The sequence below is a fragment of the Orcinus orca genome, chromosome 1 (genome assembly GCF_937001465.1).
Source record: "Orcinus orca chromosome 1, mOrcOrc1.1, whole genome shotgun sequence".
Lineage (NCBI taxonomy): Eukaryota > Metazoa > Chordata > Mammalia > Artiodactyla > Delphinidae > Orcinus > Orcinus orca.
The window spans coordinates 61,770,456-61,787,950 of record NC_064559.1 but is presented as its reverse complement, the minus strand read 5'-3'; the positions used below and the strand labels follow the sequence as shown (position 1 = coordinate 61,787,950).

The 17,495-nt window shown below is 36.8% G+C and overlaps 1 protein-coding gene across 2 annotated transcripts in view; it reads left to right on the top strand.

Moving 5' to 3' along the window:
- The first annotated feature begins 1,232 nt into the window (after positions 1 to 1,232).
- LOC101284912 (lymphotactin) overlaps positions 1,233 to 17,495 on the top strand; it is a 32,565-nt gene continuing 16,302 nt past the window's right edge. The window contains exons 1-3 of one of the 2 annotated variants that reach the window (XM_004269730.4): positions 1,263 to 1,430; positions 3,256 to 3,370; positions 4,274 to 4,616. In XM_004269730.4, coding sequence (XP_004269778.1) covers positions 1,370 to 1,430; positions 3,256 to 3,370; positions 4,274 to 4,433 — 336 coding nt within the window. In that variant the 5' untranslated portion in view covers positions 1,263 to 1,369 and the 3' untranslated portion in view covers positions 4,434 to 4,616. Of the gene's footprint in view, positions 1,431 to 3,255; positions 3,371 to 4,273; positions 4,617 to 17,495 lie in introns of those variants that run through there. The other variant, XM_049716196.1, reaches the window with a different exon arrangement.

Genomic DNA, 17,495 nt, shown 5'->3' with positions numbered 1-17,495 from the left:
CTATAGAAATATAGGAATTAGTTTTCATATCCTTAATAGCAATGGCAAAACCTTTTAGCTATACATATATTTAATCAGAATGTTATTTTCATATCCCTGAATGGTAATGACAAAACCTTTCAGCTACATACATAATTAATAAATGCATTTTATAGATACTTACATTAAATAAAACAAGACAAAAACCAAGAACAACAAATTGAGTGCCAGACAGGTTGTATTATAGCCGATACACTGAAACCCTGCTGGAAGCATTGCAAATGGAAATTACATTTTGGGAAGTATATATGTCAATATGTAGCAAGAGTTATAAAGATGATCATATGATTTTGCCTAGTAATCCTACGTCTGGTGATTAAAAGCAAAAGATTCAGTGTAATTAATCAAAATTTGCCTTACAGATGTGGTTTATATAACAATAAGTTATAAGGGGATGGTTTAAGTGCCTGTGCATGTGTTTATTTAGAGTAGAAACATGAAGACTATGAAGAAACATGGCAGCATATATACATAGATGTAAAAATAGTCTTTATAATTGTCTCAACTCTGCAAACATATATATACCGATAGATACTCATTGAAAAACATTAAAAATGAAAACAGAATGGTAAGATTATAGATAATTTCCTTTTTCTTTTTTCCAAAATAAAGTTTTTCTGAGGACAACTTTTCAAAATCTTTTAAAAAGGTATGTATCAAGTTAAAATAAGGCAAACCTGTGTATATAGACAGGCTCCAATCATCATTATTGAAATGTTTCTTGGGTATGTGGGGAGGCTGGTGTAAAGAAAGGGGACCACTTGAATGAGGGCAGAGGAGAGAAATAAGATTAAGGCAGAGGAGTGAGGAACTCAGGGAAGCAACAGCATCCCTTCACCTCCCTAAGGCATCACTGGGCTTAGGATCCACAGTGGTGGAAGCCTCATGTCACAGCTGAGGTTACATGAGGCAGGTGGGGGAGATGGACCACAGGGACCACTCCACCTTGTTTCCTTTACACTGTCCCTGTGCTGGGCCATGACACTGGCATGGCCTTGGGGCATGTGTGCAGTGGAAGGTTTGAATTTAGACTGGTGGCAGGAGATAAGACAACTATGTTTCTTCTGTGCACATATTTGGTTTCACGGACACGTTAACCACAGGAGGAGGAGAAAAGGCCACAAGGTGTTGGGTTAGTATGAGTGGGGACAAAGGAACTTATTTTTTCAACCAAAGAAAGCATCAGTATTGCAAAGACTTTCCATGATTCCACACCCACCTCGAAAGCGCCCTCTCACCACAGGAAGTGCGCTGATCATTGGAGGAATAAAAGAGACTGAAAGGATCAGTTCCTCAGCCTCTTGCTGCACAGCTCATCAGGACCTCAGCCATGAGACTTCTCATCCTGGCCTTCCTCGGGATCTGCTGTCTCGCTGCATACACTGTGGAAGGTAAGTCAAAAGCTTATTTATGAGAGAAGGAGCATCTATGTATGCAGGCAGTGGCCACACATTTTCGTTTTGACTCAAGCTTTGACTGCAGTAAACTTTCGCCCAGCTTAGCCTCAGACTTCCCTAGTGAAAATGGGAATAATTTGACTCTAGGAGACTTTGTAGATTTTGAAGATAGAACTTGGTCACAATCTGGGCTCCTAGTTTTCACAATTGGGTGATTTGGGGTAAATTTCTTCACCTCTTTGTGCCTATGCTTACTTATCTATAAGAAGAATGTTATAACCGATACGCCTACCAGGGATTAAAATGAAATAAATCTTATAATCACTTATCAGGTTTCCACACAAGTCCTAACTTCTTGATTAATGTTCGCTGTGGAATGGTGATGACGACTTTGAAGCTTTTGCCTATTTAGTATTGATCTTGAAAATTCTCCAGATTTTGACAGTTTACAATGCGGGAATGAGCTAGAGGGTGTATGTTCTGAAGGAAATCAATGTTTCCTATGAAAACAAAAATGACTGGTAGCTCATACCTTCATATCCAGGAAATCAATATTACCTTTAAGTGTGTAGGAGAGTCTATTATTACTTCTATGAATGTTGTTCCTGCTGATGATCAATTTCTTGAGTTTATAAGAGACCATAAGTGCGAACAAATATCAACGTCTTATATACAATCAAATAAACCTACAAGACATACCCAGATGAGACTTAACTACACTGAGACTTACCTGAGCATTCTACACATATTTCTTAAAGGATCATTTTTTCCCAGCTGGTTGGAGCTCCTTGTGGCTCTGGCAACAAGAGAGAATATCCTTTGGGTATAATTAACGTTTCAGTTAACTGTCCTTTCAACTTCCTAATCCGTAGACTTATTACTTAGACTAGAATATCTGAACCTGATCGTGGATGCCAAGGGTGTCTGTAAATAGAGATGGCAATGTCTGGAACTCCCTGAAATTGTGCCCCAAATAAAAAAAATATTGATGAAACAAAAAGTTTAGGCCAAATGTTGTCTTAACCATGGCTGGCTGGCATTTTTCTGAGACAATATTCTGCCATTTGGTGGAAACCCATGTATGGGTAGGGGAAAGAAGACTGAGGAAGACTGTAGACACTTGGGTATTTCCCTCTTTCATTGGGTTCAGAGATAGTTCAGCATTAGAAATAAATTGGCAAAAAATAAAAAATAAGTAAATAAATAAATAGGCAAATGTAGAGGGTTAAGAATGTACAGGCTGGATATTGTGTGATGGAAAGAAGGAGAGATGAAGAGCAATGTTAGTGACTACCTTCTGCTCAGTTTCATGTTTATAGAAAGACTTCTGATATCAGCAACACTGTAGCTCAAACTTTGTCATCATCAGCTATTATTTTAGATGCTTTTTTGCTGAATATTTCTCTAAGAAATAGTCTCTGAGAATATTTACTTCCTTGAGAAGCAAATACCAGTCTCTTCAACTTAGGAGGAAATCAGCACTTAGAAATCCTTTTTAGATTTTAGAAAACCCTTACTATTATTCACTCTTCCAAGTAATTTTCCCTTCTCTAATGTAAGATGTTCTCTACACATAAAAAGTTTAATCCCCTGGACCATTTCTATTGAGGAGGAGTACTTTATGAACTACTTCTTTCACATATTTTACATTTTACCATTTAAAATGAGAATGCCTTTATTTATTCAGTCAAAAATGAGCTACCTCTCCCATATTTAGTGTTCCTTTCCCAAATTATTCTTTATCATGTCACTCTTTGTTGGTTTATTTATAGTATTAGAAATTATATTTTATTTTTATTTACATGGTTTTCTTTCCTAGGTGTGGGGAGTGAAGTTCTAGAAAAGACCATCTGTGTGAGTCTGACTACCCAGCAACTGCCAATTAAAAAAATCAAGACCTACACCATCAAGGAGGGCCCCATGAAAGCAGTGATGTGAGTTGCTCTCCCCCAAATCTGGGTTTGATGGAACACAGTATATAGAAATGCTGCCCTCCTCAGGAAAAATGTCAACAAGGAGGAAAACCTCAACGTAACCAATAGTCTTTCTGTTTTTCCATATGAACCATGTCTTTATGTAGCCCCAAACAATGTTTATGACAAAAAATTGGCAACCGAGTGAAGACTATCACCCTCCTTTCTGCTTTATCTTAGCAGAAGAATCTAACTGGGAATCAGATGAATAATATGCTCAGTCCCGAGGGTTAGGTTTAGAGCTGGCTGTCTCAGATCAGGATTTGACCGTAGAGACACACTGGTGTGGGATGCCTCCCTTCCCATCCTTCCCCTTCCCTGCCTTTCTCTGCCCTTATGGTGGGCTGGAGTAGAGTGCCATATTTTATCAGTTGCCATATCTCGAGGAATAGTGTCAACAACTAGCCTACATGGTACCGTTCTCTTTCTAGGATCTCATCTTCAGAACAGCAACTCTTCCCAACACACAATTGCAACTTTACCTCCCAAAATATGATAAAGAAATTACCTTTTGTCCAGAAAATAAGATGAGTGTGTTTAAATTTGAAAAAGAAGATGATATGTAATAATTGGACTAGATGACCTCAAATGTCCAGTTTAATTACATCACCTGGTAGCAATGATGAGAAAAGGAGCCTGCAATTTATGCTGAGCCAGGGATCTGGGTATTACCTGGAGCTATTTCTCCTTTATGGGAAAATAGATTGCAGAGGAAAGATTTTCATTTATGTTCTCCTGAATCTGAAAGACTGTTTCGCCCAGTCATTTCTGCACAAGATCTCTTATATATGATCTGATCTTAACTTCTGGTCCCAAGGCTTTGAGGATGTGACTAACTTTGTCTATTTTTTCTTTGCATTGCAGATTTATTACCAGACGTGGCCTTAAAGTCTGTGCTGATCCACAAGTTGAATGGGTGAAAAAAGCAGTCCGAACAATAAAGTCCACCAGGAGAAATGTGAGCCAGACCAAGCCTACAGGAGCCCAACAATCCAGCAGTACAGCTGTGACCCTGAGTGGGTAGTGACCCTCTGGCATCTTGTCCCCTCACTAGCCAGGCAGCTCATTTCCCTTTAAAGCTCATGGACTCATTACATTATATTCACCTTTTATAAAAGTGCTGCATGAGTCAAATTATTGTTTTAATATTTTTATGTCTTTCATATTCATTTAGATGCTCTAATTAATACATGTTTATTATTAAGAACAGTCCCAAAGTTTATTCATTACATATTGGGAAAAATAATACATCATTTGTGTTCTATTTCTGTCCTAACTGTACTTCGTTGATGGTATCCATGATGGGAGAGATTTTGGTCAGTGTTTATCAGCGATGAAAGATATATTCATCATTTTTAGGTTCTAGTGCAAAATGGTTCTCTACACATGAGTTATAGGTGACAACTGTGACAATGACAATTTAAAATCTATTTCAACCTGTCTTCATAATGGAGTTCTATCTTTATGGAATAAAGGAGAAAATGATCCAACCACTATTGAGGTCCCATTCTGAGGGTTCACTACTCAAAAATTAGCTTCATTCAAGTTTGATCTGGAGCAAATTCTCATACCTCTGTGTCTCATTTGATCTCCTTAAAAGAAAGGAAAAAAAATACAACTTGCGAGTTCTTTCATTTGCCAAAGTAGCAAAGATTAGACTTTTGATGGAAAGATACTTTATTCCAACAAAAATCAATTCTCCTCAAATTGGGCAATGATCTCACTGCCTTTCTGTGATTTCCATAACTGTCACTACTCTAGTTATCATACAAGTCATGCTTTTTTGTTTTGCCAGTAAGATTTTAACATTCCAAACACTGTCACCTGGAACATTTTTTGAATGTGATCACAATTTGCAGTAACGTTTTAATTAACATTACTTCACCTGGTCACTTAGCACCCCAGACTCATGCCCCCCTGTTCTTATTAAGTTGCTAATTTGATTCATGTGTATGACTCTACTATCCAAGTAGCTGATGATGTATACATCCACTTCTATGTGATTTTAAATAGTTAAGAGATGATCAAACCTAGATAGTTTCAAGGGAAGAGAAAGGACTGTTTTACTAGTCCTAAGGGGAGAGTCAGCAATGTCAAGTATTTTCAGAGGGTAACTGAGGGCAGCTTGTTGGAATCAGCTTACTTCTAGTCATCCAACTAGTGAACCAGAGAGGAAATGATTAACACAGTGCCTCCTAGCAAAGGGTGGTGTCATCTGTCTTTTCTCATTGATATTTGCCTACAATAATGTTCAAAGCTGGTCTTAAATGAAACACTAAGAAGAAAACACTTGTTTTATGAGGGGTGAGACCTAGCAAAGTCACAGAAGATGAAAGGAAAGTTTCCTGACTGAACATGTACTTGAGTTTCCCAAATGTCTTCCAAACTCTAGAGGTTTTCAAAAGATAATAATATATGTGGAAGAATATAGGTATACATATCTTGTTATCACATTATCTAAGGGAGCTAGGTAAGGCTAAGAGGTTTCAACCAAATAGTGCACATAACTTTTAACTAACTGACTGGATGTTTTGAATCACTTAGGTAGGACCTGAGTCTACTAACAATAACCCTGTGGTCTTTTGGACTTCAATTCAATTCAATGAAATAATCTAAGAAGGAGAGATCTTACAATATTAATTTGTATTTTTAGTGACTGCAACCCCTCTTTTGTGCTTCTGTGGCATCTTATACTTAACTTTAACCTAAATCTTACCAATTTATATTGAAATGACTCCTTTGCCTGTCTGTGCTTCCCTCACCCCAATCCTGTATTTAGACTGGAAGCTGCTTGTGTGACACCAGGTCCCCTTGCCTAGCACAGAATGGTGGGAGGGGGTCAATTAATATTCTGGGGATGAATGGGAGGAATAACAAATTACATTATATCCTTCATTCTATACTTTCATATTTCTAAAATTATGTATAACAGAAAATAAACTTTATTAACAGGAGGTTCAATTCAGCAAATAGTTTTGAGTACTTGCTATAAGACAGGCAGCTTGTTAAGCTTAGTATATGTCAAGATAATTAAAACACCACTTCTGTTCTCCAGGAACTCACAATCCAGCAGATGACACTATGATGTAAGAAAACCAATTGCAGTACAGCATTTGAAATAGGTAATAATATGGACATGATCAAGAAATAGAAATAACAGAGAGAAGGGGAGAATTATACCAAGAATGTTCTCTAAAATTTTTCTGAATTTATATATAAGTATGAGTTACGATTATTAAATAGGAAATGAAAGATGCATCCTTAGCTAGTTTGAAGAAAGACGTCACATGTTTCTCTCTTCGCTAGGAAATTCTTCCACTGTGATTGTAATACTTGTAGAGTATTACATTTGTTCGTAGATATTAGATGTAAGAATACAGCGAGTCTAAAACTGTCACTGAAATTTAAATGGTAAGAAAACTGAGCCACAGAGAGATTGATTGTCTTGGCTAAGAGCACACAGTTATTAAGAAACTGAGCCTGATCTCAGATAGTGACTTTCTGTGATATCTCAGCCTCAGGAAAGAGAGTGGTAATGTACAACTCTTCTTAGAGTGGGTATGATGGGAGAAGGGATAATCTTTTCAATAAATAGTTCTGGAACAACTGGGTATCCACAAGCAAAAAAAAAAAAAAATCTAGACACAGACCTTACACGTTTCAAGAAAAATTAACTCAAAATGTATCATAGGCCAAGTGTAAAACACAAAATTATGAAACATCTAGAACATGACATAGGAGAAAATCTAGATGCCCTTGTGTTTGGAGATTATTTTTGCTTTAGGTATAAAGCCAAAGGTCTGCTCCTTAAGAGAAAAAATTAAGTTGGAGCTCATTAAAATTATAAACTTCTGTTCTGTGAAAGACTGTCAAGAGAAGGAGAAGATAAGCCACAGGTTAGGAGAAAATACTTTCAAAAGACATATCTGATAAAGGACTGTTACCCAAAGCATGCATAGAGCTCTTAGAACTCAACAATAAGAAAACAAACAACTTGACTAAAGAACCCAGGCAAAAGATTTTAACAAATACCTCACCAAAGGAGATATACAGATGGAAAATAAACAAAGGAAGAGATGCTCAACATCATACCTCATCAGGAAATTGCAAATTAAAATAATAATGACATACCACTACACACCTATTACAATGGTAAAAATTGAAAACACTAACAACACCAAATGAAGGCAAGGATTTGGAGCAACAGGAATTCTCATTCATTATTGGTGGGAATGCAAAGTGGCGCAGCCACTTATGAATAGTTTGGCAGTCCCTCACAAAGCTAAACATAGTCTTGCCATATGATCCATCACTTGCTATCCTTGGAATGTGCCCAAAGGAGTTGAAAACATATGCTCACACACAACCTGCACATGGATGTTGTAATAGCTTTTTTTCAAAATTGCCCAAACCAAGATGTCCTTGCAACCAAGATGTCCTTCGACAGGAGACTGGATAAATAAACTCTGCTGCACCCATACAATGAAATATTATTCAGTAGTAAAGAGAAATGAGCAATCAAGTCACAAAAGACATGGAAGGAACTTAAAAATATACTATTAAGTGCAAGAAGTCAATGTGAAAAGACTACATAATATATGATTTTAATTATATGGCATTTTGGAAAAGGCAAACTATGGAGGCAGTAAAGAGTGGTGGTTTCCGGAAATTTAGCCTGAGGGAGGGATGAATAGGTGGAGCACAGGTGAGTTTTGGGGTGCTAAAACTATTCTGTATGAAGCTGTAAAGGGTGGGTACATTTGTCAAAACCCATAGAATGGAAAGCACAGAGATTGTGTCCTAATGGAAACTGTGGACTTTGGGTGACGATGTGTCAATGTAGGTTCATCAGTGGAACAAATGGACCCCTCTGGTGTGGGATGATGATAGGGGGAGGCTATACATGTGTGTGGGGCAAGGGGATATATGGGGACTCTGTACTTTCTGCTCAATTTTGCTGTGAAACTAAAACTGACCTTAAAAATAAAGTCAGTTAACTAAAAACAAACTCCATGGCTTTTGTCCACAATCATAAAATTCTCCCAAAACATGGATTCCATGTGGAGCATTCTATCTGCATATTAATCTCTTCCAAATCCAAACTTGTAGCGGTAGTTTGATTGGTTCAGTCTAAGCCATATGACAATGACAGGTTGGAGATGGACTCAGGACTCTACATTGGGAGAAAGGACTATGATATGGGAATGTCCATAGACATAGGAAGTCATATTGCCACCATTCTGGCAAATACCCACTACAGACACAAATGTGGAAAGGGAAAAAACCCACATTAATATATTTCAATGACTAACTCCATCATAGGCATAATACCTGAATAATTAATTCACTCTCTTCTCCCCACTGAATAGAAAAAAAGTCTTCTTCATTTTGATATTTGCTTCCTTGAATTTCTATATGTGCACCATTTTTGTTTCTATATGTGCACCATTTTGTTTTTGTTTTTTGTTTTTGTTTTTGGTGGAGATATCCCTGCCAGAAATACTTAAGTGCACGTGTAATTTTTCTACCTTCTTTCAATACATTCATACATTCACTTCTAGGAACTGTTTAATAAAAGTGTTAGCATTTCCTCACACTAACAGTTTAGGCACTAAATTCGCAAAGTTTACACATTTATTAAACTCCTTTCATGTCAGTTATGCAAAGTAAATACCCCTAACAAATTTATTTTGACTATGTAAGAAAAATCCAGATGCTGAATATCTAAAGACATGTTTTTTAAATGTTAGGACTATCAACTGATTCTAACAGTGGGAGGATGATTCCATCTTTGGTTTTGATGGTAAACTCAGAAATTAATAGGCTTTATTCCAATAGGAGATAATAATACAAAGATTAAGTAAATTCCTACAGCAGGGATAATATAAGTGACATGAGGAAAGAAAGAAGAAACAAGAACTAAAAAAAAAAATGGGAGGCTCTGGGAGTGTAGAGATTGGTGCAAATATGGTGACTCATTTTTGTAGACTATTGTCTGTGATCCAAAGAAAAATGATCATGGTCGTAAAGAGAAGGAAAAGGTAAGCTGTAAACTCAGCTAAGCAGCAAAGGGGAGTATAAAACTTTTATAGGTATTTGAGGGAAATTTTCGGGGACAGCTTTACATTTATAGCTTATTATGGAACATATTAAAATACCATAAGTAAGAAAATGTATAATGAAATTAGGGGTACTAATCACAACTCTTAAAAAGAAGATGATGATCAACACTTTGAATTTTTTAAAAGTTACTTGAGTAATGTCATTTACAGAAAGAAGGGAAGTAGATGGGTTAGAGTTGTGTGGATTTCCCAGGTCACAATGCAGTTCATACTTAATTTTACTTTAATGTCTGTCCCGGTTGGATGCAGTGAACTGCGAAGAGGATCGCAGAAAAGGAGCCACTGCAGGTGATGGGGGAAGACTAGCGTGCAAGCATGCATCCACCACATGAACCTATCGCTGTGTACTTTTTCCACGGGGGCTCTGTCTTGTGTAGTTGGAAAAGCAAACAAAGAAATGCATTAGTCATTCTCCCCCATATAGATCACATTTTTGAAAAAATGATTCATGTTTGTCAATCTCATCTCTTTATTCTTTTATTTTTTTAAAATGTATTTATTTTATTTATTTATTTTTGGCTGCATTGGGTCTTCATTGCTACGCATTGGCTTTTCCCTAGTTGCGGAAAGCAGGGTCTACTCTGGGTTGCAGTGCGCAGGCTTCTCATTGCGGTGGCTTCTCTTGTTGCAGAGCGCGGTCTCTAGGCACGCGGGCTTCAGTAGTTGTGGTTCGTGGGCTTCAGTAGTTGTGGCTCATGGGCTCTAGAATGCAAGCTCAGGAGTTGTGGCGCATGGACTTAGTTGTTCTGTGGCATGTGGGATCTTCCTGGACCAGGGCTCGAACCCGTGTTCCCTGCATTGGCCGGTGGATTCTTAATCACTGCACTACCAGGGAAGCCCTATATCACATTTTTTGTTGGCGGGGTCACTCTTCTGACTTCCACTGAGCCCTGCCCTAGGGATGTGACAGAACAGGCATTAGTTTCCTGGTGTTGTCCATAACTGTAATTTTGCTTTTTAAGAGTATTCATAGCAAATTTATTAATAAAAGCCCACAACTAGAAACAACCCAAATGTCCATCAGCAGGTGACTAGATAAACAAATTGTTCTAAATCCATGCCATGAAATAGTATTCAGCAATAAAATGAAACGAACTTCAGATGCATGGAACAATATAGATGAATCTTGAAAACACAATGCTGTGTAAAAGAAAGCAGACTCAAAAGATGACACACTGTATGCTTCCATTTATATAAAATTCTAGAACAGGCAAACTAATCTATAGTGACAGAAAGCAGGTCAGTTGTTGCCTGGGCCCGGGGATGGAGAGGATTGAGTGGGAAAGGACACAAAGGGCAACAGAAATGTTCTATGTCTTGTGGTACTAGTTACAGAGGTGCATTCATTTCTCAAAATGCATTGAACTGTGTGCATCCGTAAGTGTAATTTGTTTTCCCATTCATAAAAAGATAGTGGATTGGCTAGATCACTTTTAAGATCTATTCTAGTCCCCATATACTTTAACCTTTTCCCTCTGCATATATTTCATCATACTAGGATACTATCAGTGTAAAGTATAATAGTTTGCTCCAAGTTAAATTGAACAGGGCTTCTCTTTTTAGTTCTTAGAAGAAAATGACAAGAGAATCAGTTTCTATTCCTTTATTTAATCAATAAATGCTTATTGAATTCCTACATTATAGGCACTGAGAATTCAAGACTGAAACAGTCTCAGCTCTTAGGACATTAGATTCTAGTAGAGAGAGAAGAACAATACACAGAATATACAAAGATGTGTCAAAGGTGATGATAAGAGCTATGAGTCCAAATAAAGCAGGTGACAAGAAATTTTAGGAGTGGGATGGTGGCTGCTCTTTTATATGGAATATCCAGGCTAAGACTCTGATAAGACAACATTTGATCAATTTGTTTTTGGAATCAACTTTGGGGACCCACTCAGGTTCAATCTAGTATCATATGTTCTTTAAGTGAATGCATACATTGTCAGAATCCTTCTAGGTTTTGTGTATCGGTTATTGGTCTGTGGTACTAATATGAAATGTGTTGACTGAGGCTCAATCATTAAGGATTCAGTATTTTTCCTCTGCTCTATCAGAAAAAAAAATTGGAAAAATTTTCAGTAAAGAATAAAGTTAAAAATTGTTTTGGTTAATCAGAGAGTTAGGTCATCCATAACACTCACACACTAATTATTCCACAATAAAGAAGTCTTATTGTATTTGTGAGTGATCCTTCATCGGGAAGATGGAAATGTCTTCTAGCCTGAGGTCAAAGTTGTCTAGTGACATACATCTTCCTCCTGGTATTTCAAGTATGGGGAGGAGATCAGGTAAGGGAAACAGAGGATCATAGGTTTGGCTGACTCCAAAAAATCAGTCATTAGTATTCATAAAAATAAAATCATAACCTCTCATAAAAACCACATTCCTCTCTTGTCACCAACTTTTCTGGCAGTCTTGGCTCTAGTTTTGAGTCTTTGCGTTGGTTTCAGTGACTATCTTTTGACTGTAATCACTGCCATTTATTGAGTCCCTCCTATGATCCAGACAAGTTATATGTTCCGTTTCTAATTCTGATGTCTGTGAGGTGGGATGATCTTGATTCGCCTTCGTGTAACACATCTTGTATCAACTGAACCAGGATCAGGATAAGATTGAACGATGTGACTTTACAGCTCGTGGTTTCCATTGCAGTATGTGGCTTCTCAAGGAAAGGCTCCTTAGGATGGCTGCTGCCCATGGATGTCAGGCCTCAGGTATATTTCTTTCCAGGCAGATTGAGGCTACCTGACATCCAGTTTAGGAAACCTGTAAGTGTTTGAATTCTGCATGACAGAGGATTTTAAGATTATGGCAGACTTTGTGGCCAAAATGTCAGCCTTCTGAAAAAAAGGAAAACAAAACTTAAAATGACTCCTGTGCTTACTAGTTTAGACAGTGCTATGTTTAGCACCCACCCCATCACACCTAACTTTTAGTATGGCCCTCGCTAGACAGAATACCAATGCACTGGATTAGCATTTCTAAAATACATCTCCAGTTTGTTTAAGTCTTCTATGAAAAAGGTTCTGTAAGTTAAAAATATTTGGGAAAAGCTGGGTTAGCTAAATTTTACTGCAGGTCTTCTCAGAACTTTTAATATGGTGATGTATACTGTGATTTAATAATACACAAAAATATCCCAAGCTTATTAGAAGTGGACCCCATCTTCTTTTTTCATAGAATAACTTTCAAAACTAGTGTTTGGTATAAAACACTTGGGAAAATGCCAATAGAGCCAATCTTCCCACGTTCTTTCTTCAGAATTATCTTCTCTGTGAGCTTCCTTAGGGACCTTCTTGCTTCATAGAGTGACATTCTATTATGTAATGTATTAACCATAATTCACTGTTAATATCTGAGAGGGAGGCTCTATGCTCTATGCACCCCCAGGATTGTTTGTGACTCCTGGAGATTCAATGTTCCTTTTCAAGTAATTAATCAAGCTATGATAGTACAGGTCGTGTTGCAATGGATTATGATATATATCTATATGTCTGTAGATATAGATATATATCACTCACCAGAACATGAGTCATACCTTATTCTTTTCTTTTCCCTTATTTCTAAGATGGTATCTTACACATAATAAAAACTGTTTTTGTTGAATGAAGGTGTAATTTTATGAGTAAATGACTTTAATGGAGGGATTTCTGATATTATGTCAGAATCATGGGAGTATTGCTTTGGGTCAGGAGAGATTTTGGTGGCAACTTGAAAATCAAAGTATGAAGGCCACTTGTTTTCACAGTACCCATTGGCAGTACCTGCAAAACTCTGCTTAGAAACCCTTGGGAGTGAGAACAGGCTACTCATTCAATTTATATTAGGTACTATTTTTTCTCTCTCTCTCCCTCTCCTCTTTGCCTTTTAATTATCCTGAACTTGAACATAAAAACATACCCTTGAGCTACCTAATTTCCTTAATTTCACTTCTTTACCTGCATTATTGTCTGACATACTATGATCTACATGGCAAAAGAGAAAGAGCATGGTTACAAATTACACTTGTACTTTGTATATTATCTGAGTATTTTGTAGACATAATACTACCAGCTTCCATCATATGTCCAAGAGGTTAATGAAAGTAAAGATAGAAGCACTGAGTCACTGACAGTCACTGGTTGGCTGATTCCTCAAAACTAGTTTGTGGTAGAGCCTCTACTGGTATCTGTGGCATAGTTTCTTGTACTCCATTTTAAGTGGTGTTTCTTTATAAGTCACCTAATTAATAAGTAAGGAACACATAGTAGAAGAGCTCTGAGTAATAAGCAGTGTTTTATTCATTATGGATTAAATGAGAGTCCCCAAACAAAATGTCAGAGCAACAAGATACTTTCCCCTCATGGAGAAACCCCTGGTCTAGATCTTACACAAGAAATATGCAAACTAAAATATTTTATCTGTACTTTTAAGCTGAGGTTTTCTGTTAGAAAAGGCACTCTTGAGGTTTGCAGGAAGTATGTGTAGTTCCTGTGAAAGTGAATAAACCAGTATATACCTAGTACTCTCACTTTTTATGTATTACTAGCATTGCAATAGTCAGGAAATTTAGTAGAAAAATAGTTGTAATAAATATGACAGCACACTCTCACAAATAAAAAGAAAGGTACAAACATTCCAAAGGAAATGGGCAAAAATTACTGAAAGGAAATTTGTAAAATATTATCAGCTTTACTAGTAATCAAAGCAATTGAAACTGAAGAAGATATAAACATTAACCTTTCACCTATATGTTTGCAATGGCTAAAATGATTGATAAGACCCAGTATTGGTTAATCTGGGAAAACTTGTGTTTTCATACCTTATTAGTGGGAGGGTAATTTAGGCCCTATTTTGACATTACTATAAGCCACAGTTTCAGATGTTATAAATAAATATCCATAGATTTGTTTTTTTTAGGAAGGAAGGAAACAAATTTATTGATTACTTATTTTAGGTTCATCTATTTCATAATCGTGTATTCTCAATAGTGCTTGAAGAATGCTAAAGCATCTTTCAAAATAAGGTAACTGAAGTTCAGAAATGCAAAGTGCCTCACCCACATTTACACAACTATTAAAAATGCAGACTTGGTATTTGTGGCCACTTCTATCTGATGTCCAAGACCATGCCTTTCCAATATACAACAACGAACACTTACTAAAAGGTAATCAAAACAACACACTCCAAACGATGTGAGAGTTTAGTAAAAGAACAAGTTAATGAACCATTAATCCACATGCATGCAACATGGAGTATCTGTGACCAACAAACTACATGAATCTAGGTGTTCTGATTTAGAAAGATGTTTTCTAATTGAGGGGTACAAAACATGATATCTGAGAACCATTGAGCTGGTATAAAATAAATTAAAAATTGCACGTCAATACATACCATAAATGGAAGTATTTCCAAAGTCTGAGTGGTATAAATTGACTTTCATGTAACAAATTTGGCTCTGCAGATCAGTGGAAAAGCAACGACCATTGAGAGGTATCTTATGTGGCATTTACCTGCCAGCAAGCTTCATTTTTACATATTCAACCTTTGCACAGCTTTTTAAGAAAGCAGTATGTATGAAAGTAAGAGACTGATTTGTGAAAACTTTCTGGAGGGAACTGATGACAAAGAGATACACAGAAAAGTACAGAAAGTTCAAAGACATGTCTATTCTCGTTTCTGTGTGGTCTGCGGTTTAGAAAGGAAATTACCTAGAGACTCTATCAATAGGGAGTAGTAGGTGCATCAGAGAATATCTGACAGCATAGGGCACTACTTAAAAGCTTAGGCTTTGGGATCTCGCAGATTTGAGTTTGAATCTTCACTCTGTTATCACTAAGCCTTGGGACTGTGAGTGGATTACTTAACTTCTCCTAGCCTCAATTTTCTCATCTATGAAATATAGATAATAATTCTACTTAGTTTATAATATTGCTATTCTTAAATAGGTTAATGCCCTTGAGCGCTTAGCACAAAGCCTCACACACTGCAAATGTACAATAAATCTACAGCCATTGAATGCTGCAAAAGGACTGTGAAGTGATATACGTGTAGGCATATTTATCTGAGAGACGCTTGGAAGAAGGTCCATCAGTAGTGGTTAAATGGCTATCTTGGGTAGTGGGATTTAGGTGAATTTTCTTAAAAAAATTATTTTTTCTATAGCGTCTGACTTTTTTTTTACAATAACCATACTGTTTTTATCAGAAAAAATATGACAAAGCTATTTTAAATTAGGGGGAAGAAAACTAAGTACAATATAAGAAAAAATATACTGGAAGTATGTTTCAAAGAAAACAATAGTAGTAATCTTGTTTTTATTTATTTATTTTTAAATGAATGGTTAATTTTTAAAAAATAAATTTATTTATTTATTTATTTAGGCTGCTTTGGGTCTTCGTTGCTGTGTGCGGACTTTCTCTAGTTGCTGTGAGCAGGGGCTAGTCTTCGTTGCCGTGCACGGGCTTCTCATTGTGGTGGCTTCTCTTGTTGTGGAGCACGGCCTCTAGGCACATGGCCTTCAGTAGTTGTGGCACGTGGGCTCAGTAGTTGTGGCTCACGGGCTTAGTTGCTCCGCAGCATGTGGGATCTTCCTGGGCCAAGGCTCAAACCCATGTCCCCTGCGTTGACAGGTAGATTCTTAACCACTGCACCACCAGGGAAGTCCTTGCTTTTATTTTTGTCTTTGAAAAGATAGAACCTTAGGATAATGAAATCTTGCCATTTGCAACAACATGGATGGAACTAGAGGGAATTATGTAAAGTGAAATAAGTCAGAGAAAGACAAATAGTGTATTATTTCACTTATATGTGGAATCTTAAAAAAAAAAACAAATAAAAAAATTTTAAAAACGTGACCAAACAGAAACAGAGTTAGAGATACAGAGAAAAAACAGGTCGTTGCCAGAGGGAAGGGGGTGAGGGGAGGAGAGAAATAGGTGAGGGAAACTAAGAGGTACAAACTTTCAGTGACAAAATAAATGAGTCAGTTATGAAATGTACACTGTGGGGAATATAGTCAATAATTTTGTAATATCTTTGTATGGTGACAACTAGACTTATCATGGTGACCATTTTGAAATGTATAAAAATATTGAATCACTGTGTTGGTACCAGGAACTAACATAGTTTTGCAGGTTACTTATACGTCAAAACCAAACAAATCAACAAACAAACAGAAAAAAAGGGGATTGGATTTGTGGTTACGAAAGGCGGCGGGTGGGGAGAGGGGAGATTGGATGAAAGTATTTGAAAGGTACAAACTTCCAGTTGTAAGATAAATAAGTACTAGTGATTAATGTACAATGTGATAAAAATAATTAACACTTCTGTATGTTATATATGAAAGCTGTTAAGAAAGTAAATTCTAAGGGTTCTCATCACAAGGAAAAATATTTTTTCTATTTATTTAATGTTGCATCTATATAAAATAATGGATGTCCATTAAACATTGTGATAATTATTTCATGATGTAGGTAAGTCAAATCATTATGCTGTACACCTTAAACTTATACAGTGCTGCATGTTAATTATATCTCAATGAAACTGTGAGGAAAAAAATAGAAATGAAATGGCAGAAGAATAATAAAGTTGTTTAGAGTGTATAAAAAAACCAGAACCGTAGCTGCACAATTGGATTAATCACTGTTGCATAGTTGCAGCAGGGCATGCTAGACCTGCATTGCTCTTTTTTACAAACACAGATCTAGATCACATTTCCCACATGCAACCCCATTCTTCCCCTCTGTCCTTGCTTCTAGATCAGACCAGATAACTGGTTCTTACTAGTGAAATGTGACGAAAGGAAAAAAGTTATTTCCAGATCAAAGTAGTTAAGAATAGGTGTGCTTTTCCATGCTCTTTTGTTCCCTTCCTGCAGCTGGAAGAAAAGGACTCCCAGGCTGTAAGGGATGGTTTTGCTCAGAGGTGGAAGCAGACTAGATTCCTGAATCACATTTTGGAGAAGAGCTCTGAAGAAAGAC